Raw genomic sequence first — 24,064 nt, forward strand, 5'->3', positions numbered from 1 at the left:
TCCCAAAATGATTATGTCTTTGACCCGCCCCCCCCCCCGCCCCCACCCAATGCCCAGGAAAAAAAATCAGTCGGTGAGGAGAGTGGAATCATGGAGGTTTATCATGGAGAAAGAAATAACTTGAGGGTGCAGGAGACCTCCTCTTGGAGATAAAAGTACCAATTCAAAACTTACTTCTTGAATGTATACTACAAAAAGTGTTTGTCACTGTTTTATAACTGGAAAATATAAATGGGGAGCATTCGAGTTTGCATCGGTCATCGGGGTCGCCAGCTAGGAGGGCGCCCGCAACCCGAAATGAGGGCCCAATTTCATAAAGCTGCTTTTTAAAGCACTTTTTATTTATTTATTATTATTAGCTTATATAGCGTGAAGTTTTTGTCTTGATAACAACAGGGATATAAATCAAATTTCCTCGTGATTTTCAGGATAAGCAAACAACAAGTAAGCAATATACCTATACACAAAATCAGCCTATTTTAATATAGGAAGAAAATTCATGCTAAGCAGAAAAATATCATGTGTTTTAGTACTCTTTACTTTTGCTCCTTAGGTGGTGCCTAGAATAAAAAATTATATGCCATGCCCCCAAAACATGGGGCCCGGTGTGTAGGAGAGTCGGCACAACTTCCAATATTATTATTTTTTAATCAAAAATGGAATAAAATGCGTTAATAATATATAATAATTCTCAAAGTTCATTCATTCATGGAGATTTCTACCTCCATGGTTCATTCATTTAGCCTAATAAATTTTAGGATTATTTTTTTTAAGACGACTTCATAATAATGTAAATCCGGATGTGATGGGCCATAATCTTTTCCAGGAATTCCTTTCTCCCATCAGACACAGTACAACCATTCCTCAATGGTACAACAAATCCCTTTCTATATATAACTTCAACTGCTATAGAAAATAGCCCGATGGCTGTTTTATTATTACCCACTCTTGATGGTGTTTTCATGAGTGTTGTTTATTGTCTGTATGTTTGTGTGGCTGTTTTTACAGTGTTTTTATGACTGGGTAAACACTTTAGACATTTACATGATGAATAAATAAAAATCTAATCTGATATAAACTAATCCATCATACGATTTTTCAGCGTACGGGTACACTAAACAGCCGAGATATACACATAAAACAGCCGTCATCTCAACTATCACGTCGTGTGCCCAGTCTCTCTTGAACAAAAGGCTTAATGTAACGAAATGGGTATCCGAGTACTGTTCGTTTTGTGCACCCGCCCGTTATGCCAGCTTTGCTTCTTTTTGCTGGTAGAAACATTGGAAAACAAGCCTAATGAAACATTTATTGACGGTTAATCGTTTTAATTATCAACATTGCCTGATTTTAAAACATTTCTTTTTAAATGTGCTTCTTTTAGGACTAAATTTCGGTAAAATAACGGCCTTTGAGTTATATAGTGTTGAGTGTGTTGCGTGCAGTGTATTTCGTGCTGTGTGCAAACTGCGGGTGTCGTGCTGAAAATTACTGTTTTTGCCCTCACTTTTTTCTTTTCCGACGAGTGGGCAACAGCGATTAATCATTACGCATTTTGTACTGTCTGCAAAATAGCCAAGACGGGTTAAAAAATTAATCACATGCACCATAAGTCATTGCAAAGTTTTGAAGCGCTTGTGAACACAGTTTTTAGTGTCCGTGTTGGTCTTGATTTCCCTGCCGAGTCTGCTGAGTGTTTGACGGCAGCGTATTCATTGGAAACCCGGTAAGTACGGTCCATAGGTCGGATACAAACTCCAGTCGAGAACCATGACATTGCAGATTGCCATTACGAAATAGAAATAGACATGTGTTGGCGCTAGCGCCTAGGCTAGAGGCCGGGGTGATTACATTTATTTGGTTTAGGTTAGAATAAGACAAACAAAAGACAAAGAAAAATCGACAGAAATATATTTTATTTAAGTAAGGATCATTATTTTATTTTACTGTTTGAATTTGATTAACTGTTGTATCGTCGGATTATAAATGTTGTTATTGTTGTTGTTGGTTTTTCGGAGGAGGGTGTTGTACTGTTTTATGCCCTGGGCCCTGGTCTTTCTCAGGATTCTAAGTAATGAGCCAAAATATTAATAAAATGTTTATAAAATTAATTAAAGGAGGCTTTATTTTGCACGCCATACCACCTAGCTTCTGAATATTCATTAAAATGCTAGGATAATTTCCTGTTTTCAATTTAACATAACATTCAGTTTAGCAAAACTGGTTGGATTAAAAAAGCCCCTGTGAATTTGAATGCTGTTTAGTTGGATGTTTATTTTGTTAAATCGAATGATGCAACATTTCTCTTGCCCAGGCTCAAAAAAATTGAATGACCAATTTAAGCAGCATTTAATTTTGCACAAAATAGAACGGTTTGGTGGTTAAATTGGCTTCTCATTTGCCGAAATTGACCGAGAAAACCATACTTCAAATACAATGCTGTTCGTAAACAATCAGAATCATGCAGCTTAGGGAGCACGTATCTATTTAACCGCCCGAGAGCTAGACCGAAAGTGGCCGAACCTGAAGGTTTTCCGCTCTGAAAGCTTTTACAAAAGAAATGACTGGTGTCATTTACCGTTGTCTGTGAATGGTCAATAGGTAATGCTCAATAATCGAACCGATCAAGCTTTTCAGAACCATTAATGGTTTACACAATGATTTGCACCAGTGAGCTAATCGGAAACAATTAACCCTCATCTCATGAAAAACACCTTGTTTGATGGGTATTTGCAAGACGATATTCTACAGCCGAATGCAGTCCCATACTTGCAGACTCTTGGACCAAATGCCATATTTTAAGATGACACCGCTCGCCCCCATCGATCCCGACTGGTGACTGACTACCTGAAAACTGTTGGGGTGCATGCAGTGGATGGATTGGCCTACTAACAGTCCAGACCTGAATCCCATGGAACATCTGTGGGACCAGCTTGGCCCCGCAGTCCGCGCCAGAACCACAAACACATCAACTGTGGCTGACCTAACCAGGTTCCTTAATGAAGAATGGAACGCCATCCCTCATCATCAGCGCAAGACTTTTGTGCAGCATGAGAAGAAGGTGCCAGGCTGTCATCAACGCCTTCGGATCATTCACTTGTTACTGAACTTTTTGTATCAATAAAGTGTATTAAGATCAGTAAATTGTCTTGCTCTATACCAAATTTCTTGTCTCAATAAAGTAGATTAAGATCAGTAAGTTGTCTCGCTTGTTTGAATTACAGTGTCAATTTGATTGTTCACACAGTAACACAAAATTTTTAATTTTGGCACATTTGATTTGTGACTTTGTCTCATTCTCATTAACGTGGTCAAGTCCAGCAACATGTAATCATTGCAACTGTGGTATCATTTTAAAGAGGAACAGTTCAGCTTTGCATTGATATATACCATATACAAAGAGAGTATTAAATAATAACAAATATACTGGATTGAAAAAAGTTTCCTTACTTTTTGTGAGCAGTTTAGAAACCAGCAATAAACTTACAATAGAAGTTTATGGCCAGGACTGATTACTAATCCGGGCACAAAGGGGGTTTGTCCAAGTCATCAGGGATTAACATTCGCCCATCTATTCCTTTGTGTACCAAAAGCTAGGAAGCAGGGGCAAGGTGATCATGAATATGCAGGTTACCAAACCAAGCGGTGTGCATTCACCTGTTGATATTGATGCTCATTACAGCACCGGACGATTCGGCCAGTTTCGGCCTAGCTCTCGGGGGTTAAATATATACGTGCTCCCTTACATGTATTTATTTGTGACTCTTTATTGTATACTTACAGTTTTCAAGCGGCAATAGAGATTTTTGAATCTACAACACTATGGGGCGCTATACTGGAAAAAGTTGTCGTTTCTTGGTGATGATGTTACTGACATCAACCTTCTTCTTAGTGGAACTCATCACAGGTTATATGACAAACTCATTGGCCCTAGTTTCGGATTCCTTCCATATGATGTCAGACATCATAGCTCTAGTCATTGGCTTCTTGGCTATGAGGGTAAGTACAGAGTCTTAAAGCCATTAAACACTTTCGGAACAGAAACAAAAAATTAAAAGTCACAGATTTACAAATAACTTATAGGGTTTACAGAAGGTAATGGTAAAAGACTTCTCTTGAAATACTGTTCCATGAAATGCTCTACTTTTGAGAAAACATTCAAACAATTATCAATTCTCGACAACGAGAATTACGGATTATAGTTAAACACATGTCATAACACCATGAAATGTGCGGCAACAAAGGTGGGTTTTCCCGTTATTTTTTCCCGACTCCGACGACCGATTGAGCCTAAATTTTCACAGGTTTGGTATTTTATATATAAGTTGTGATACACGAAGTGTGGGCCTTTGGACAATACTGTTTACCGAAAGTGTCCAATGGCTTTAAGGCCAAATAAAAAAAGAATGTTATACTAGTTTATTGTCCAGATTTTCCAAAGGGAAAATGAGGGCCTTTTTGGTTTTATTTTTTTTTACAAGATGGCTGCTAAGTATTTCAAATCGCACAGGCCAACAATTCTTCAGTTTGAACCCACTACAAACTTATTTTATATCTATTTGTTGCATGAGGGCCCGAGTTAACAAGGTCGAATTATTATACTAAAAAGGTTCGCTGGTAGGCATTCGCTAATTATGTTTTATGAAATATATTGTTACACTTGTTTGAGAGCATCCAAGAGATTCGGGAAAAGCCCCTAGGCCAGCCCTATTGAAAGGATGGATTAAAAAAAAAAAAAAAAATATTGAAAATAAAAAATAGTAAAAAAATGGATTCGGCCCAAAAAGGGATGCGGGTGGGGACGATCCACTGTTTTTATTTTTTACTTGGCGTTATAGGTTTGGCTCAACTTCATATGGGACTTAGTTTTACTACAAAGTTGCTTAGCACAGAGCAAAAATGCACAATCTACATTCGTTTGCATTCCATTGTACACAAACATTCCTCATGGAGCACCACAGTCTTTAGAATTCCCATATGGAGATCCTTTGTGTTCCCTTTTCTGTTTTGTTCTCGGTCTCCATAAGGTAGGGATGAAATCAGGTTACCATGGTGTGTGGTCCTTGGGGGGGGGGGCTGCTCTCTAGGAAAGGAAAGTTCTGTTTTTTATTTTTATTTATTTTTTATTTTTTTTTTTGGGGGGGGGGTAAACAGGTCAAAGGCCAAGGTAACAGTCATAGTGATAAGTTATAGCTCAAAGGTTTCCGGAGAATGACTCAGTGAGAAGTGACATTTGGATTTGTTTTGTTATTTGGGTAGCGGGGTTTGCTCTTGGGGAAAGGAAAATGGAGGTTGTTTTGGGAGGTGAAATGTCACCATTTTTGTGTTAAGTTTTAGCCAAGTGGATTTTGGACCGTAACTTCAGATACATGTGGATGTGACATAGAGACTTGGGGGTGAAATGTTCAACGATCTACGTCGCAGTGTATTGAGCTATATGTAGCTCAATTGTTTCCTAGCTGTATTCAGCTTGAAGTAACTTTTAGACTTTAAACTTGTAAGAATAGGATTATTGCGCATTATGTCATACTAATAAAGGTGTTTCTTTTCTTTTGTTCATTTCTTTTGAAACAGTTGTCAAAGAAAACTACTCCAAAGAACACATTTGGCTGGCAGCGATCTGAAGTTCTGGGTGCTCTTGTGAATTCAGTCTTCCTGATGGCTCTGTGCTTCACTATCTTTGTAGAGGCCATCCAGCGTTTCATTAACAAGGAAAATATTACAAATCCGCTGATTGTATTGATTGTTGGAATCATTGGTCTGGTTATTAATGGATTTGGATTGTGTCTCTTCAGTTCTCACGGTAAGAACCTGACTAGAGACCAGGGCCCAATTTCATAGAGCTGCTAAGCACAAAAATTTGCTTAGCATAAAATTTCTTCCTTGATAAAAACAGGATTACCAGCCAAAATTTCCATTCGTTGCATATTGCTTGTTACTGGGCATTCAGTTGTTGTTTTCTTACCCTGAAAATCACATTGAAGTTTGGTTGGTAATCATATTTTTTTCTCAAGGCAAAAGTTCCATGCTTAGCACATTTCTGTGCTTAGCAAATAATCGGAACAATGTTAACTGTGATATGTTTGTCCATTTACAAATCCATTTAAACATTGGGAGTTGATGCAGATTGTAAAAACAAACCCAGCCTACTAATAATACATGACCTTTTAAAGGGATAGGATACTTCTTATACGACACAAAACACAATGTCCACAGATCTACATTACGCTTACACGGTTTGAAGATAATGACGGTGGTAGAAAGCTCCCCTTTAAACATTTTTGAAGTGATGTAGTTTTTGAGAAATGAGTAAAAGAGAGTCTCAAAAATTATTTAGCATGTACAATGTATTTACACGACTCTCCTGAAAACATTGCTTTGTGATTTTCACCTTTTTCCTCAAAAACTTGAGGACTATTACCAAGGAAGCTGAAACTTCAACAGGTAAATTATATTGCATACATCTTCATTCACAGTGAGTGGGGATTCATGTCATCGCCAAAAAAATCCATCCACAAAAGGTATCAAAACCCTTTAAAGGGAAGGTACACGTTTGGTAATTGTCAAAGACCAGTCTTCTCACTTGGTGTATCCCAACATAAGCATAAAATAACAAGCCTGTGAAAATTTGAGCTAAATTGGTCATCGAAGTTGCGACAAAATTATGAGAGAAAAAACACCCTTGTTGGACGAATTTGTGTGCTTTGAGATAGGAATAAAATACTTCTGGCTAGAAGTCTTTTATTATTTTAGTGAGAAAAAACTATGTTACTTCAAAGGGAGTCGTTTCCCACAATGTTTTAAACTATCAACAGCTCTCCAATGCTCGTTACCAAGTCAGTTTTTAAGTTAATATTTGTTTTGAGTAATTACCAATAGTGGACACTATTGGTAATTGTCAAAGACTAGCCTTCACAGTTGGTGTATCTCAACATATGCATAAAATAACAAACCTGTGAAAATTTGAGCTCAATCGAACATGCGAGACAACAATGAAAGAAAAAAACACCCTTGTTACACGAAGTTGTGTGCGTTTAGATGGTTGATTTCGAGACCTCAAGTTCTAAATCTGAGGTCTCTAAATCAAATTCGTGGAAAATTACTTCTTTCTCGAAAACTATGGCACTTCAGAGGGAGCTGTTTCTCACAATGTTTTATACCATCAACCTCTCCCCATTACTCGTCACCAAGAAAGGTTTTATGCTAATAATTATTTTGAGTAATTACCAATAGTGTCCACTGCCTTTAAGATTCACACCATGCAAATGTTAAAATTATTTCAAGGTATGTCGCACGGACACAGTCATGGAGGTGGCGGACATGGACACAGTCACAAGAATAAGAAGAACAAGGAAGTCACTGATGATTCAAGCGCTGACACTCTGACCCCACTCCGGGTAGGTTCGCACAAAAAGCTCAGTGAAGTCAAAGTAGAGGTCGGTGACTCTGGAGATGAGCCAACCCCTGTAGTTGAAGACGAAGATGAAAATACAAACAACGGTAAAGGAGCAGGGATTTGAATTCATGGAGCTGCACCGAAATTGCACGGTTTTCCTTTTATTTTCCGAACTATCATGGTCGGCCATTTTGAGGAGTAGAAACTTTGACTCCACAAAATGGCGTACCGTGTCAGTTCAGAATGAGTAAGGAAAACCGTGCAAAATCGAGGCATATTTGTGCAGATCATTATATTCTACATGTACTTTTGAAACATCTTTCCCACCATATGCATTCCATAACAAACGGCTTTAAACGCTTTTTATAGACCAAGTCGCCTGACCCAAGGCAACGTGTCCCTTTAATAAGGAGACGTCCCCACGATCCCCTAAATCAAAACCCTTAGCCCAGGCAGTAGTTAGAAGCAAACAGTTCTTTTTAGGAATGAGAAGGCTCCCAAATACCGATAAACCCTACTCTACAGTTGTAGAATATAAAGCAAAACAAAATCTTAAAAGAACAAAATCTACCCAGCAAGTAGATACTGTCCTGGATGCTCATTAATTTGAGAATTGGCAAGGGCACCAGGCCTGAAGGGCACCAAGGCAATTTCTCCTCGCTAAAGGGCACCCTGTGAAGGAAATTTTTATATTTCTATCGAAGCATTTCAAGGGCACAAAGGCAATGAAAAGGGGCATGGAGGCAATCGCCTTTTGTGCCTGCATGATACAGGCTTGGATACACACATGGAGTTACTGCAAACTAATTATATGAAGCCTTTTGTTTGTTGTTGCAGATTCGTCCGCTGCCCAGCTAAACATGAGGGGAGTGTTCCTACATGTTCTTGGTGATGCCTTAGGCTCGGTGGTTGTTATCATCAGTGCAGGATTAATCTTGGCGGTAGGAACGGAGCATGACTGGGTACATTACGTGGATCCAGCTATGAGCCTTATCATTGTGGCTATTATCACGATTACAACAATGCCATTATGTAAGTTCTATTTCAGATTCAAATCATCAAGGCTCAATCTTATAAAGACTGTAAGCACAACAACTTGCTAAGCACAGGACAGTAGTGCTTAGCAGAAACAGGTTACCAGCCAAAATAATATTGAGTTTGCATTGTTGTGGCTGGTGCCCCACTCAATATTTGCTTAGCAAAGAAATTTGTGAAGCAGCATTAACTGCTAAGCAGCTTTGTGAAATTGGGCCCTGTTCAGCAGAACAAAAATGCTTTGAGTAATAATAACATATTATAACACACCTCTTGCTTGTTCTGTATTCTGGTTGGCTGAAACACGGTCACGTGGGATGAACTAATATAGGCTAGTGATCGCGCGCGCGTGGTTTGCGGGAATAGAACCAGAGCGGGCACTAGTCTTTGCAAATAGTGCTTGCGGTAACAGCGCCCTCTCTTGACTTGAACCGTGAACAAACTACAAAATTCCTTTTTCTGTTCTTATTTGACATTTTAAGACCGAGCTGTGTTATAAAACACATATTGACTGGCATAATTCGGTAACTAGTGTACGTCTATCCCACTTCGGGCCTGTGAGTGACCAGAAGAGGGGCCTATTTCCCTCGGACTTTGGCCTTGGGAAATAGGTCGCTCTTCTGACCACTCAAAGTCCCTCGTGGGAATAGACGTATTCTAGTTACCTCGTTGCCAGTCAATATGTGTATAATAGTAATACATAATTTTTATATAGCTCTTTTTTAGACCTGATAGGCATGTAAAGTGCTCAGGTATTGTGGAGCTACGTTTTTGATGGAATAAAACCTTTTCCTTAACAAGGTACCATGTAATGGTTTACAAGGTGCTGTGGTGCATTATGCAGCCAATCAAACCAGGAACACGGGGGTGAACCCCTAATTACGAGAAGTGAACAGTGTCTTTTATGTGCGTTACACAACACACAGGACCTGCGGCTTTACCTCCCATCCGGAGGACGAAGCAATAATGGATTGGTGTAGTGTCTTGCTTACCAGGATTCAAACACACCTTCTGCTGATCAGAAACACCAGAGCTTGGGTTCGGTGCACTTATCCCCTCGGCCACGATACACCATGTACTTTTTAAGTAAACTTGAAATACCCTTAACTTGAAAGACGTAACATATTTGAGTAGTAAGCAATGTGTGCTACACGTTGATTAGTATTTTCTTTACCTGACAAATGTGTTTGTTTATCAGTGCTGTGAAATGGCAGTAGAACTGTAAATAATAATCAATTTAGATCACTAGATGAATGCATTAAAGACACCATTGGACACCATTGGTAAATGTAAAAAACCAGTCTCCTCACTTGGTGTATCTCAACATATGCACCAAAAAGCAAACCTGTGAAAATTTGAACTAAATTGGTTGTTTAAGTTGCAAGAGAATAATGAAAGAAAAAACACCCTTGTCACACGAAGTTGTGTGCTTTCAGATGCTTGATTTCAGAACCTCAAAATCTAATTCCGAGGTCTTGAAATCAAATTCTTGGAAAATTACTTCTATTTCGAAAACTATGTTACTTCAGAGGGAGCTGTTTCTCATAATGTTTTATACTATTAACAGCTCTCCATTGCTCGTTACCAAGTGAGGTTTTATGCTAATAATTATTTTGAGTAATTACCAATAGTGTACAGTACCTTTAATCTTGTTATATTAATAGAACTTTATAGATGACATCAAATGAAATTGTATTTTTATCTCGTTGTTTCAGTTCGTCAGTCAAGCATGATCCTATTGCAGTCGATACCAGCAGAAATTGATCTGGACAAAATTGAAAGACAATTAAAGGAAAAAGTAAGTAATTAGAGGTATACTGTGTGCTCATTGGTTTGGGGAAGAGTGATTTCGTTCCCAAACCTTCAGTTTTCGTTAGACACTTCATCTAAACCAAACTGTGAAATGTCTCTGAATTTGGTGGTAATTTTTCTATGAAAACAAGGAGTAATGCTTCATGTTTTTAAACATGTTTTGATTTCTTTATTACGTGGTGTGTCATGGCGTAGCGGTTTAAAGCACTAGCCTCAAGATCTGGTGTTTCTGATCAACAGAGTGTGGTTTGAGTCCCAATTGTGTCCTTAGGCAAGACACTTAACCATGATGCTTCGTCCTTCTGATGGGACGTAAAGCAGTTGGTCCTGTTTGGTGTGTAACGCATGTAAAAGAACCCAGTGCACTTATCGAAAAGAGAAGGGGTTCACCTTTGTGTTCCTGGTTTGATTGGCAGCATATTGTGCAACAACACCTTGTAAACCATTACATGGTGCAATGTAAAGAGAAGGGGTTCGCCCCGGTGTTCCTGGTTTAATTGGCTGCATATTGCGCCGCAGCACCTTGTAAACCATTACATAGTGCTGTGTAAAAGGAGTAGGTCTCTTAATTAAAACGTAGTCCCACATACCTTGCAGGAAAATGCTGAATGTTTCAGAGCATCACTGAGTCACGGATATGAGCACATTTAAGAGTCTACTATTATTATTATTATTATAAACTCATTGACATGCATTTTGTTTGACTGACTTATTTCCCACCAGGTTGTTGGAATAGCTAATGTACATGATCTCCACGTATGGCAGCTATCTGGTAATAAGTATATAGCAACAGCTCATGTGTTATTCCATAGTATGGAAGACTACACAGTCCAAGCTCAGAAGATTAAATCCTATCTTCATGATCAGGGAATCCATTCTACAACGATACAACCAGAGTTTATTGGGGTAAGTACATATCAACAGCATTATGTACAATTCTCTTAACTGTGTGCTCTTAAGTCGTGTTCCCTTTGGACTTTTTCTTCCGCTGCCGCGAGGAAAGTTACCATACTGGCTCTGGTGTACATGTAATTCTATTGTGCGATCCCAACTAATTATAATAACAATAATAGCCAGTTTTTATAGAGCCTTTTTCACACCCGGAGGGCGTCCCAAGCGCTTCAAATTATTTTCCCTGGTCACTGGGCCTTAAATCACTCCTTAAACCATCTCAGCTCCCTGGTGGGGAGTATGCAGCCTGTGCAACATTAATATGCGCTACTCGGCTAAATCAATCACAAGAACCATCTCTGGCCTCACAGGTACCCATTTACCCCTGGGTGGAGAGAAGCCATTATATGTCCACGACGTTCGCGTTAGGTTTACACCATGGAGCTGTTCCCATTGGATTTTTTAGCAGCCCTGTTTTAAAGTTACCATGGCTTCGCAGAAGTCTTCCACAACCTCTTTCGGCCCGTTAGTTTTACATCACGCTCGCAGTAAGTTGACGTGGAGGGCAGCAGTACCATGCATCCCATTGGATTTTAAATTTTTCATTCTACAGAAAAGTCGTGGTACTTAAAAAAAACGGGAACAAGGCTTAACTTTGAGGTGATATGGAATAGTAGAAGCAGCTTTGATGAAATGGTGCCAGGTAGCTTTATCCCTCATAAGGTCTCATTTTAGAATGAGATGCATGTCTTTGGTGATGGTGTCTGGGTAGCTCATAGTTGGAATTATTATTATTAAGTACTGTACTAAAAGACACTTGACTGTAATTGCAGGACTACCCTTCTGACGCTGTGGACGGTACGGTATGTAAGATACTGTGCAAACCAGACTCTGTATGTGAAGCTCAGAAATGCTGTGATGATAACAAGAAATCCAAGAGGAAGTCAATAGACCAACCTTCATCACCGACTCCAAACATGGTAAGACAAAGTTAAACATGGTCTAGCCCCCAAGTATATCTCAGAATTACTTATTCCCAAAAAGCAACTTACAACTCGTGTTCTCTGATCATCATCCACCGCCCACCTGGAATTCAACTCTGGTCCTTTCAGGACAACTCGCTATGGAAACCGCTCCTTCTCAATCGCCACTCCCACTCTTTGGAACAATCTTCCCGTTCACATCCGTGCCTCATCTACACTGGACTCATTTAAAACCGCTCTAAAAACACACTGGTTTAAATCCATCTAGTCTTTTCAGTTTCCGCTATTTCATCCCACTTTAAATTGTAATTATTTTGTTATCTACACTTCCTGTTCGGCGCTTAGAAACCTTGTATTTAGTGCTATATAAATGCATGTTATTATTATTATTATTATTTGCATCTTGCTATATACATGGTATAAACCTTAGAAAATCCCTCTTAGTCTGGGCCAATTTTCATAAAGCCTGTAAGCACAAAAATTTGCTTAGCGTGAAATTTCTTCCTTGATAAAAACAGGATTACCAACCAAATTGCTAGGTGGTTTTCAGGATAAGCAAACACCAGCCGAATACCAGTATCAAGCAATATGCAACATATGGAAATTTGCTTGGAAATCCTGTTTTTATTAAGGAAGAAATTTTATGCTAAGCAAATTTTTGTGCTTACAAGCTTTATTCTTTGGGTACTTTTTGTACGACACAAAAAACATGTCCACATGTTTACATTAACCCTTTCCATACCATTGTCGAGTTTACTCGACCGCGCAATGCAAGCGCTTCCTTACCATTGTCGAGAAAACTCGACCGTGCGTTGTGTAGTCGCTCCGTCCCAATGTCGAGAAAACTCGACATAAAAAAGCATTGCCTTTGAGAGATTGTATTTAATTTGTTTGGCGCCCTCTGTTGTTAGGTTTTATATAGACGGGTTGCTTGTTTACCAAGCATTTCAATGGTATGTATTGTATAGGGGGTCGCCATTATGATTTTCCGAGAAAAGTACACCTCAAGGTTTCACGCTTCCGTTTTTTTTTCGTCAAAAATCACCATCATGTCTGCTCATTGCACGGAGGTTTTGGCTTATATGTTTGCCTATAGTGACTCTATAAAAAGACTTGGGAAGTTCTACCAAAGTATCTAGTGAACATTTGGCATCAAATCGTGATATTTCGTCGCCAGACATGCAGTCAGATGATGACAAAACCGGACTATATACCAACGGTAGCTAACTTGACCGAGCACGTCACCCGTTCAACGCCGTGGGCTTGGGCGTGCATGGCGGGCGGGCCTGGGCCCACTCGTGCTGGTCGAAGTGACCGTGGTAGCTGAACACTTTCAAAACAGATAAGATTTTTCAGCAAAATAGGTTCCGATTATGGTACAAATGGAAATAGAAGCCTATAATAAAAACGGTTATATTTTCTGAGAAGTTTTTACAAACTTTTCTTGAGGAAAAATAGGTTGAACATTTTGTTGTTTTTCTTGAGACAGAAATCCCGAATAAAAATAGAAGTATTTTTTTCAGCCAGAAATCTTGCAAACAAAATTAAGATAATATATACAAATTTGACATCGTAGGAAAGGTCATTACATATGCTACAAATTGCATGCACAAAGTTTTTCAAAAAAATAATGTCTTTCCACCGAAAATCAAGATTGAAAACAGTACGCACTGCAAATTGCGTTAAATTTTTTTAAGGGTGAAAAAATCAATACACAGCATTGTGACCTTTGTCAACAATGCGGTATTCGGTTGGGCGCTTGCAATAAACAATGTGGTATTGAAAGGGTTAAACGGTTTGGGTGATTTCTTCTAACACAAAACATATTGTCCACATATTTATCTTAACCGTACTCAGTTTGAAGATAATGATGGTAGAATGCTTCGCCATTTTTAGTTGGTGTTTTTAAAATTATGAATGTACACAGTGCCATGTAAACTTTGATGGAAGGTTAGTCTGACTGTGGAAAACTTGATCATTTCTAGACCCTGATTATTTATGCAGCATCCAAAGAATTGACCTCTGTTAACTTATAATAGATGTTGCGATACCCGCTGCCAAAACATAGGATTCAAACTGCCTCTAGCTACCGGGCAATCTCAGTAGTCTAGTTGGTAAGACATTGCTCTAGAATTGCAAGGGTCGTGGGTTCGAATCCCACCCGAGTAACATGCCTGTGATATTTGTTCACAGTACATAGGAAAGTACTGAGTATACAGTGCTAACCATATGGTGTATGGGTAAAAAACAAAATTAATACTCTGTTAACTTGTTGATTCACAACAAGTTGATGGGGTTTTAAATTTAGAATTTTGGTGTCAACTGCTGCTGATATTTTCATCATTTAATCTCTTTTACAGGTCGACACTTCAGACTTCAGTTCAAATCCCATGGATCAGGAAGTGTGACCTTCTTAACCTTTGACCTTCAAGGATATGTGATCTTTAAACCCTTGACCTGCATTGACCTATCATTTAACATTGACCATCAATTTTGTATGGATCGTAAGTTGTGGAAAGCCAAGGAAATTTCTCCTTAATAAGATGTATTTGTACATGAGGTGAAGTTTGAAGGGAACTGAGATGGATGCCAGACCACTGCTTCTAATTCCTATGCAAGGTTCTAGGTAGCGTTAGAAGGATTCCTTTTTATCTAGTCCTTATACTTAATATCTGATAAAGCATTTTAAAGGGTCTAGGTACTTTTTGTAGAACAAAAAACACAATTTCCACAGATTTACACTAAACTTACACAGTTTGAAGATAATGATGGTAGAAAGGTTTCCTTAAAAAAGTACTTGCTGAGGTGCTGTAGTTTTTGAGAAATGAGTAAAACAATGTCATGAAAATTATTTTCGTCTCAGTGATCATGAGATGAAAATTATTGTAGCATGTAAAAACGTATTTTCATGACATGTTTTACTAATTTCTAAAAAACAACACCTCAGCAACTAATATTTTAAGGGAAGCTTTCTCCTATCATTATCTTCAAACGGTGTCAGTTTAGTGTAAATCTGTGGACACTGTGTTTTGTGTTGCAAAAAGTACCCAAATCCTTTAATTGTCTGCTGCAGGTCGATCCATGTAAGCGTACAACATTTTTGCAAGTGTGATACTCTAAAATACACCTAGCAGGGTCATTTCCTTTACTCATCTACTTATTTTTGTTTGGAGCATGAAGAAAATAACAATCAAAACCAAAGGAGTTCACCTAAGTTTTGATTTGTTTATTAAGCTTCAGGCACGCCAGGGTGCTTTGTAAGTCTGTCTAGAAAAATTTGTATTTTATTTATTTGAGTAAGGTATTTATTTGTTAATACAAGGTCCGCCGGACTTGCCCGTTTTCCTTGTATTATTCGAACCTCGTCTTAAACACAGCGCACTATTTACAGGTACACGCACAGGTGTGACTTACCTCATACATATAAGTCCCAAAACTTACAATAGTAGAACAACAAGAGGACGTTATTGAATTCAAATTCTAAGGTCAGGGTCTACGATAATTGCCTTCAGAATACTTCAATTTAAACTTGGACTAAAAATCAGTCTTCTTTAAAGTGTTTTAGCTTGACGTTTGGTCCTTACATACATGTACATGTAGGTTATTTTTTTTTCTGCATGTACCGAGATCATCTTCCTTTTTAAACTGTCCACGATTTCAAAGAATCTCAGGACATTAGTTTTGTTATTTTTGTTTTTGGAAATGGACAGTTATATTGTAGTGTTTATTATGCTAGAACCACATGTGATATTTACGTTGTATATGCATGTTTTAATTTTGTAATATACTTTTAGTTTTTTCCGTATCAGACGTGGCTAGTAGTACAATTATAAGAACAAAGTTTATCATTTGTTTTAGTTGTTTTTTATGTACATTTTATGTACATAAAATTTATCGGATATTAGTTAATTTGCACTGCAAATTACTAACATTCTCTGGGCCATTTGGTGGAGCTGACAGTATTGCACAGCTTGCCAGGACCTGTCCATTGTTTTGTGCTTTAAAGACACTGGACACCTTTAGTAATTACTCAAAATAGTTGTTAGCATAAAACCTTACTTGGTAACGAGCAGTGGAGAGCTGTTGATAGTATAAATCATTGTGAGAAATAGCTCCCTCTGAAGTAACTTAGTTTTCGAGAAAGAAGTATTTTCTCACTTCAACATTTGAATTGAATTTGAGCCCTCACATCAACTGAGGTCTCAAATTTGAGCATCTGAAAGCACACAATTTGTGCAACAAAGGTGTTTTTTTCTTTCATTATTCTCTCGCAACTTCGAGAGCCAATTGAGTTCAAATTTTAACAGGTTCGTTATTTTATGCATATTATGTTTAGATACATGAACACCATGGGAGAAAACTGGTCTTTGACAATTACTAAAGGTTTCCAGTGCCTTTAAGCATATACATGTATACCTGATAAGCCATATTTTCTGCTTGGCTGATCAATGAAACATGGCTCAAAGCACATAAAGCTTATAAAGCCAGTATGTTTGCAATTTTGCTTGGCAGAGAAAAAGTCACTTAGCAGAAACTGTTGACCAGCCAGAATGACATTGGATGGGTGTTACCTGTAACTGGTCCACTGTCACTGTTGCGTTATTTTCTTAGGAAATTTAACTGTTTTTTTTTTCAAGTTTATCAATTTGGGAAAGGAACTCTAGATAGTTTGATGACAGCTTGGTGCCCTTGGTGATATGGCTTTTCTTTTGAAATAATAATTCTTGCTTTGTGTTGAGTTTGTGTGTGTGGTGACTGTCACGTGTGCTACTGCATGTTTTATAGTTCAGCACTGGTGTTACAAAATCTAGATGTAGGTAAATTTTATCTTGTTTTTTCCTGAAATTTATTTATACAATGAAAATATATTAGTTTTAATGCTTTGTAATTTTAGAAAAGCAGTTCACAGTTTCTGTCCCATTAGTCTTGTCAAGCCAGTTCTTGTCTCGCTTCTAAACAATCCATAAACATCAAATTGTTATTTTACAAATTGTTATTTTACAAAGAGTTTGTGTAAGAATATAGCCCAATTCATACTTCATGCAAAAGCGAAGCGAATTTGACGTGAATTTGACATCACAACCCTCCTTTCAGAGCGATGTTCGCAAGTGAGTTGAACAAAGTAGAACTGCTGCAAATTATTCAGTGCGAATTTGTGACGTCAACAATCGTATCGCATTCGCATGTGGTATGAACCGGGCTTAAGTAAGTGATTGTACCAATGATTACCAATATTTTACTTTTGTCAGAAACTCATTTAGATATAAATGAAGTGAATTTTTTACGGAAGGTTGTTTTAGGGATGACTTTCAGAAACGATGTTGTATGAATTAATACTTGGATTTTGTGCATTTCACATCCATACTAGCTGTGCTTTATGCATCCTACTTAATCCATAATATTTGCCAGTAATACTAATTTTGGTTTTTACCAATACACTGATGTGTGTTGGCCTCTAGCTACCAGGCAATCATGGTAGTCTAGTTGGTAAGACACTGCTCTAGAATTGCAAGGGTCGTGGGTTCGAATCCCAATCGAGTAATATGCCTGTGATATTTTTCATAGGACTCAGCTGGGGCTGTGCTAACACACGATCGGTGTATCGGTGAAAAACCAAAATTAGTGTTCTTTATGGCGATGCAAATTTAACATCTGTTATATTTGCTAGTAATATGACCAACCATTCAGGACCATTTAACTGTAGTGTGTGTGGTTGAACTTTGAACAATGGTGCGCAGATTTATCTTTGCAAATTTTATTGTAATTGTTGCAGTCAAAATAAACGAGTGTTTTGTGAGTTTTTAAAAGCTGTTTGTTGGTATTTGACAGTATTTCAGATGGAAATATTTCTCTTGAGCATTGATATTACACCACTTTTTGAGATGTACAGTTTTCTTCAAATATAGACAAAATTGTAAAGTGCCATTTCCATGAAATGCAAGATTATATTTGTTGAATAGCGCTGTGTATAAACCTTACTTGGCTTTTTGTCTCTTCTGTATAGTAGTGATGTATCTAATACTTTGATCTAGCAGTCTTGGTTATAGGCAACCTCAGAGTCCCTCAATATAATAATATTATTGAAGTCTTGTATAGCGCACATATCTACCAACAAGGATGGGACGTAATTAAAGCCGTTGGTCCCATGTGTTGTGTAAACGCATGTAAAAGAACCCAGTGCACTTATCGAAAAGAGAAGGGGTTCGCCCCGGTGTTCCTGGCTGGATTGGCAGCATATTGCGCCACAGCACCTTGTAAACCATTACATGGTGCTTAAGGATTAGGCCTTACATCTCAAAATTCGTCCCACTCCTTGCAGTAATAATACCTGGCGCTTTGTATCCTTTGGCAAAAGGATACAAAGCGTTATAAATACGGCTATTATTTATTATTGAAGGCGCTTAGTATATACGTTTATACAAAAAGATTGTTGAAGTACGGCGCATTTAGCAGCCACAGCCAGAAACACTGGCTCCCTCAGGAACTACTCTTTTTGATATTCACATTGGGTTCTTGTACATGCGTTACACATCACATGGGACCAACGGAAGGAGGAAGCAATGGTATCAGAAACAGCATTTTTTATAAGCATTAATTTTGGGTCAATTAGGCCGAACTGGCTGTTGAATTTTGAGGGCTTAAAGAAGCCTGTAACACACAACCACACGTTACCCAAAACTTCAACCCCCCATAATGTTATCCTGCCGCATGCCACAGAAAAACACTGTCAAAACCAAGGGCCCTATAACTCTACAAAAATACAAGAATAGGCAAATGAAATGGAACGCCTGAAATGGAAGCCTGAAATGGAAGCCTGAAATGGAAGCCTGAAATGGAAGCCTGAAATGGAAGCCTGAAATGGAACACCTGAAGTGGACCCAGGGTAACAAGGAATACAAATGTAAACTTACATGTACATGTACATCACAACCAAGGCATGGCTACACTACACATCATCAAGTAGAGGCAAGCATATGTCACCACATGAAAACCCAGCCATAAAAACACTGACTTTGAATTCAAGATGCTCACACTCCGGTGACCCGGTCACAAGTCCTCAATGTGAAACTGAGCACAATGATTTTATACCAAAACTTAAGTCAGCTGATGGTGCATTCAAAAGCACTAATATAAATCACAAAACATGGAACATGAAAAGAGCCTATTTAAACTTTCTTAGACCCAGGTAAACACAATGTACATGTATAAAGAAAGAACACTATTGAGGCTCAGTTGGTGAATGAAATAACAAAGCAATTCAAGACCATAACAAAACAAGACTTCTGGGGTGTGGCATGCTACATTCTTGCACACTGACCAATGGTCAGCTATGGGCAGCCAATTCTAGCAAAACAAACCCACCACAACAAAACAAATTAGTGTAAATATGATGGACAGCAAAAAGGGCAAAAATCACCAAAACTAATTTTTGTGACAGTATTATCCAATTGACCCCTTACACATAGATTAACATGTTAATACTGCTTCACTGAATAACACAGTGACATTGCCCACCAAATGGCGCATCCAAGATTATTCTGATGATGACGTCAGGTGAGATTGGTCAATAGGAGCCTGGCGGCAGAGCACAATGCACTACCTTCCCTCATATTCAGGAAGGTCATAATTGTCTGGCCCTGGATTCAAACCCACACTCTGCTGCTGACAACACCAGGGCCCAACTTTATTGAGCTGCTCAAGCAAAAAATACCGCTTAACAATGTTATGCTTAGCAGAAACGTGCAGGGTACCAGTCACAGATTGAGCATCTGATGACATGGTATTTTGGCTGGTAACCCTGTTCTGGTAAGCATGATTATGTTGTGCTTTGCTACTTTTTGTGCTTAAGCAGCTCTATGAAAATTAATAGAGCCCAGAGCTTGGGTCCGGTCATCTAGACCACGAGGTTCCCTCGTACAGGATGTCTTTGCATCCAGATTGCATCATCATACGATGACGAACCGTGTCAAAGGAGTAGCCGATGGCCAGACCCGGTGGTACAGCCTAGGCAATCAACTAGCTTACAAAGAAAGTATTGTCCTCGGTTGGAACCAGTGATCTAATGCGTCACAATGTTTACAGTATACAAGTTTTGTCAGTCATCCAGCTATAACAGATGTTAAACCTTTGACCATTCTCATGAAAGTAGCACTCTCAACAACGAAATGGGTTTTCAAGCTTTGCAAACACTTTAAATTTATTTGATGTACAAATTTAAAAAACACTATGTGAAGTTATAAATTCTCAAAACTATGAATTTTAATGTCAACTGATTGAGACAGCATCGTAGAAATCACTTTATAAACTAATTGATCAAAGATATTTACATCAAACCAATCTGAAAACAAGTAAAGTTGTAAATCAAAGAAAATCATAAATAAATAAATTTAAAGTATGTCACTTTTGTAGGACACTTGTCGAATTAAACTTGCAACCTATAATAATTATTTACAGGGACTCATTTGAATTGCAAGAGGTTAAAGTGCATATCAAATTGGGGAGAGTGAGATGATGCCCCAATTTCACATCGCTGCCTAAACAGAAAAGAGCAGAACACCAGTCACCAGTTGTACATGTGACATGGTATAGTTTGGCTGGTAACCTTATTCTGGTAAGCATAATTTTGTTGTGCTTAGCTGCTTTTTGTGTTAAGCAGCTCAATGAAATTGGGTCGTGGGGCACACCCTCAAAACCTTTTGATTCTTTTATGAATCTCTTAATGGTCAGTCACATTAACAAACCCACTGATTGTTTAGGGAAAATAACCGGAATCAACAATTTGATTTAAAGCCATTGGACCCTTTCGGTAAACAGTATTGTCCAAGGCCCACACTTCGTGTATCACAACTTCTATATCAAATAACAAACCTGTGAAAATTTGGGCTTAATCGGTCATCGGAGTCGGGAGAAAATAACGGGAAAACCCACCCTTATATCCGAGCATTTCACCGTGTCATGACATGTGTTTAAAATAAATCCGCAATTCTCGTTAACGTGATTGATATTTTTTACTGTTTCCTCAAAAAGTAAAGCATTTCATGGAATAATATTTCAAGAGAAGTATTTCACCACTACCTTCTGTAACCCTGTAAGTTATTTGTAAATCTGTGAATTTTTTTTTTTTTCTGTACCGAAAGGGTCCAATGGCTTTAAAGCCATTATACACTGCCCTCGTGAAAGACTGCCCTTGAAATATTATTCCATGAAATGATTTACTTGTTGAGAAAACATTAAAACAATTATCAATTCTCGAAATCGAGAATAACGGATTTATTTTAAACACATGTCGTGACACGGCGAAACGTGCGGAAACAAAGGTGTGTTTTGCCGTTATTTTCACAGGTTTGTTATTTAATATATAAGTTGTGATACACGAAGTGTGGGCCTTTGGACAATACTGCTTACCGATGTTGTGTGATTGCTTTAAATAAGAAGAATATTAAGTCTGCAGAGCATCACAAACCAACTGAGGTAAGATTATTTGTTATGTTTTTAAATTTTGTCTGTGTTTAGAGGCAGGGTCAAATTTTCTAATTTATTATCATCAAATAAAATAACATTGGTGTGTTCTAAGAATACTTTCATATTTTGTACAATTCTCAAACCCCAAAAAAACTTACTACGTTCAATCCACCTATCTTTAAAACATTGAGCAAACTTTTCCTAATGATTCTTCGTGAAAACTCCTCAAGTGGAACTAATTCAATCACTCCAAAATGCTTAAAATTATGCCAAATCAAAATTTGAAAACCGATTGCAAAAGAAATAGATGTTTTAAAATGGAGTCTGTTTATAACTACTTGTTAAAAAAAAAATAATAATAAAATATCTCTTGCTTTTTGTTTATTTGTTTAACTTTCTTCTATAAATAAAACAATAATAAAAATAAAAATAAATGTCCCCCAAAAATTAACTTCATATGTTAGTTTACATTATTTGGCACTTGAATTCGATTTTAGAACTATTATAGTTAAACTGTAAAGTTTTTGTTCATCTCGGATGAAATTAGCGAGCTACAGTGCCAGGGGTGTGAGGTCGAAGGTCATCCAAGTCTTTATAGTTGGTCTTGTCATATTTTGCAGAGTCAACATGAACCTGTTGAAAAGAGAACAAAGGAAAAGAGATTTAAAGGAGAACTTTTCAATCACTTTAAGATAAGTGGCATGTCATCGCCTAGGTTAAGGCACCGGATTCAATCTCTGGTGTTTCTGATCAGCAGAGTGTGGGTTCGAGTCCCAGTCGTGACACCTGTGTCCTCAAGCAAGACACTTAAACCATGACGTGTCATGGCCTTAAGGTTAAGGCACCGGATTCAAACTCTGGTGTTTCTGATCAGCAGAGTGGAGTTCGAGTCCCAGTCGTGACACCTGTGTCCTCAAGCAAGACACTTAAACCATGACGTGTCATGGGTAGAGGTTAAGGCAACGGATTCAAACTCTGGTGTTTCTGATCAGCAGAGTGGGGTTCGAGTCCCAGTCGTGACACCTGTGTCCTCAAGCAAGACACTTAAACCATGACGTGTCATGGGTAGTGGTTAAGGCAACGGATTCAAACTCTGGTGTTCCTGATCAGCAGAGTGGGGTTCGAGTCCCAGTCGTGACACCTGTGTCCTCAAGCAAGACACTTAGGCGCCTTGTCAAAACGTCCCGGGCGTTCCTCCGCTGACAGTCTGCGGACTGGACAGCAAATACCGCCGTTGCTAAGGACCTCGGACAGTCCGTGGAAGAACGGCCATGTGCGTTGAAGCGCGGCGAAGTTAATGAGCTATCCTTGCCGGGCGCTATTGTTAGTATAACAATAAGTTCATGAATAAACAAGTTGTATTTTCAGGTCACGAATATCAGCGGCTTGGACGCGGACCGGCCGTGCTCTTCCAGAACAATACATTTTCTACTCACGAATACCATCCTCTTGGAAGCGGACAGGCCGCACCGACCAGACAATTACACCATCCAGTGCATGTGATAATCAGGGAACGATTTCGCCTGTATCACATCGCAATTTGTGATACAATTTTGATGATTTGCTATGCAATTGTAAAAAGTGCATCGCAAATGTTGTGATCCAATTTGCGAAGCATAATTTGCAACATTTATGCTTGAAACAAAAATATCGATTTTTAACTTGAAACATTCACATTATTAATCAATATTTTCCCGCAAGAAAAACGATGCTAAATTAATCAGAAATCACCCCCGCCGCGACTACTAAACGTTTTCTTCCATGATGTTGAATACAATATGCTGCTCTGGCAGTAGGGCAAAATCGACCAATGAAAACATTCGTTACGCGCTTTATGGAAATTCAACAGCCAATAGAAACACCGGTCTCTGAAACTGTGGCTTCCTCCCCCTCACACATTGGACAAACCAGACTATCTGGTTGTTTTGACATGGAGACACACTCGCACAGGTGTGTATATTTGTTCATTGGTGACGGTGACTTGGGATTTTATAAATAAGAAACTAATGTTTTCCGCTTGGAAAGTAAGAACGAACACTTAAAATTGTCCCCTGGATACTCTGACCCACTTGGAACGGAGTTTGCACGTAGACTGGAACTTTTGTCAGTCGAAGCCGGGAATAAAGACAACCATTTTTAAAATTCATGTCTTGGTTATGTAGGCCCAACCAAGTCTTAAAAATCACACATTGGAGGAAATGGATTTTAGTTACACATCCACCCTCGCTTTGCTTTTTATTCTGCAAAGGTAAAACCATTGTTAACCACCTACGTTCCTCCGCGGTTCCGCCGGTCAGCTAATAAGCTGGACCTTACAATGGCCGACCGGTCGCTCCGCGGAGTCCCCGGAATATTCATGTTTTTTGACATGTAAATGAGCCGTCGTGGCCGTGGACATGCCCGGTTGCTACGGGTTCTTTTGTTACAAAAATCCACGGACTCACGCAGAATGCACGCGGAATGGAACGGCTTGGACGTTTTGACA

The 24,064-nt window shown here is 38.5% G+C and overlaps 2 protein-coding genes across 2 annotated transcripts in view; one reads left to right on the forward strand and one right to left on the reverse strand.

Annotated features, from left to right (window-relative positions):
- Positions 1-1,243: 1,243 nt before the first annotated feature.
- On the forward strand, positions 1,244-14,871 carry LOC117304607 (zinc transporter 1-like). Its single transcript, XM_033789152.1, has 9 exons — positions 1,244-1,726; positions 3,784-3,999; positions 5,575-5,803; positions 7,285-7,500; positions 8,234-8,428; positions 10,147-10,229; positions 10,967-11,149; positions 11,968-12,114; positions 14,478-14,871. Exons 2-9 carry the CDS (start codon positions 3,823-3,825, stop codon positions 14,523-14,525), a joined length of 1,278 nt encoding a protein of 425 aa, XP_033645043.1. The 5' UTR covers positions 1,244-1,726; positions 3,784-3,822; the 3' UTR covers positions 14,526-14,871.
- A 7,106-nt stretch (positions 14,872-21,977) lies between these two features.
- LOC117304763 (serine/threonine-protein kinase CST20-like) overlaps positions 21,978-24,064 on the reverse strand; it is a 29,459-nt gene continuing 27,372 nt past the window's right edge. The window contains exon 20 of the mRNA XM_033789369.1: positions 21,978-22,212. Coding sequence (XP_033645260.1) covers positions 22,123-22,212 — 90 coding nt within the window. The 3' untranslated portion in view covers positions 21,978-22,122. The remainder of the gene's footprint in view (positions 22,213-24,064) is intronic.

Source organism: Asterias rubens, chromosome 21, assembly GCF_902459465.1.
Source record: "Asterias rubens chromosome 21, eAstRub1.3, whole genome shotgun sequence".
In the NCBI taxonomy this organism is placed as follows: domain Eukaryota; kingdom Metazoa; phylum Echinodermata; class Asteroidea; order Forcipulatida; family Asteriidae; genus Asterias; species Asterias rubens.

Coding starts and splice junctions, on each gene's coding strand:
- LOC117304607 (XM_033789152.1), top strand. CDS start 3,823: ATGGGGCGCTATACTGGAAAAAGTTGTCGTTTCTTGGTGATGATGTTA. Junction 7,501..8,233: donor AGATGAAAATACAAACAACG/GTAAAGGAGCAG, acceptor TTGTTGTTGCAG/ATTCGTCCGCTGCCCAGCTA. Junction 8,429..10,146: donor GATTACAACAATGCCATTAT/GTAAGTTCTATT, acceptor TCGTTGTTTCAG/TTCGTCAGTCAAGCATGATC.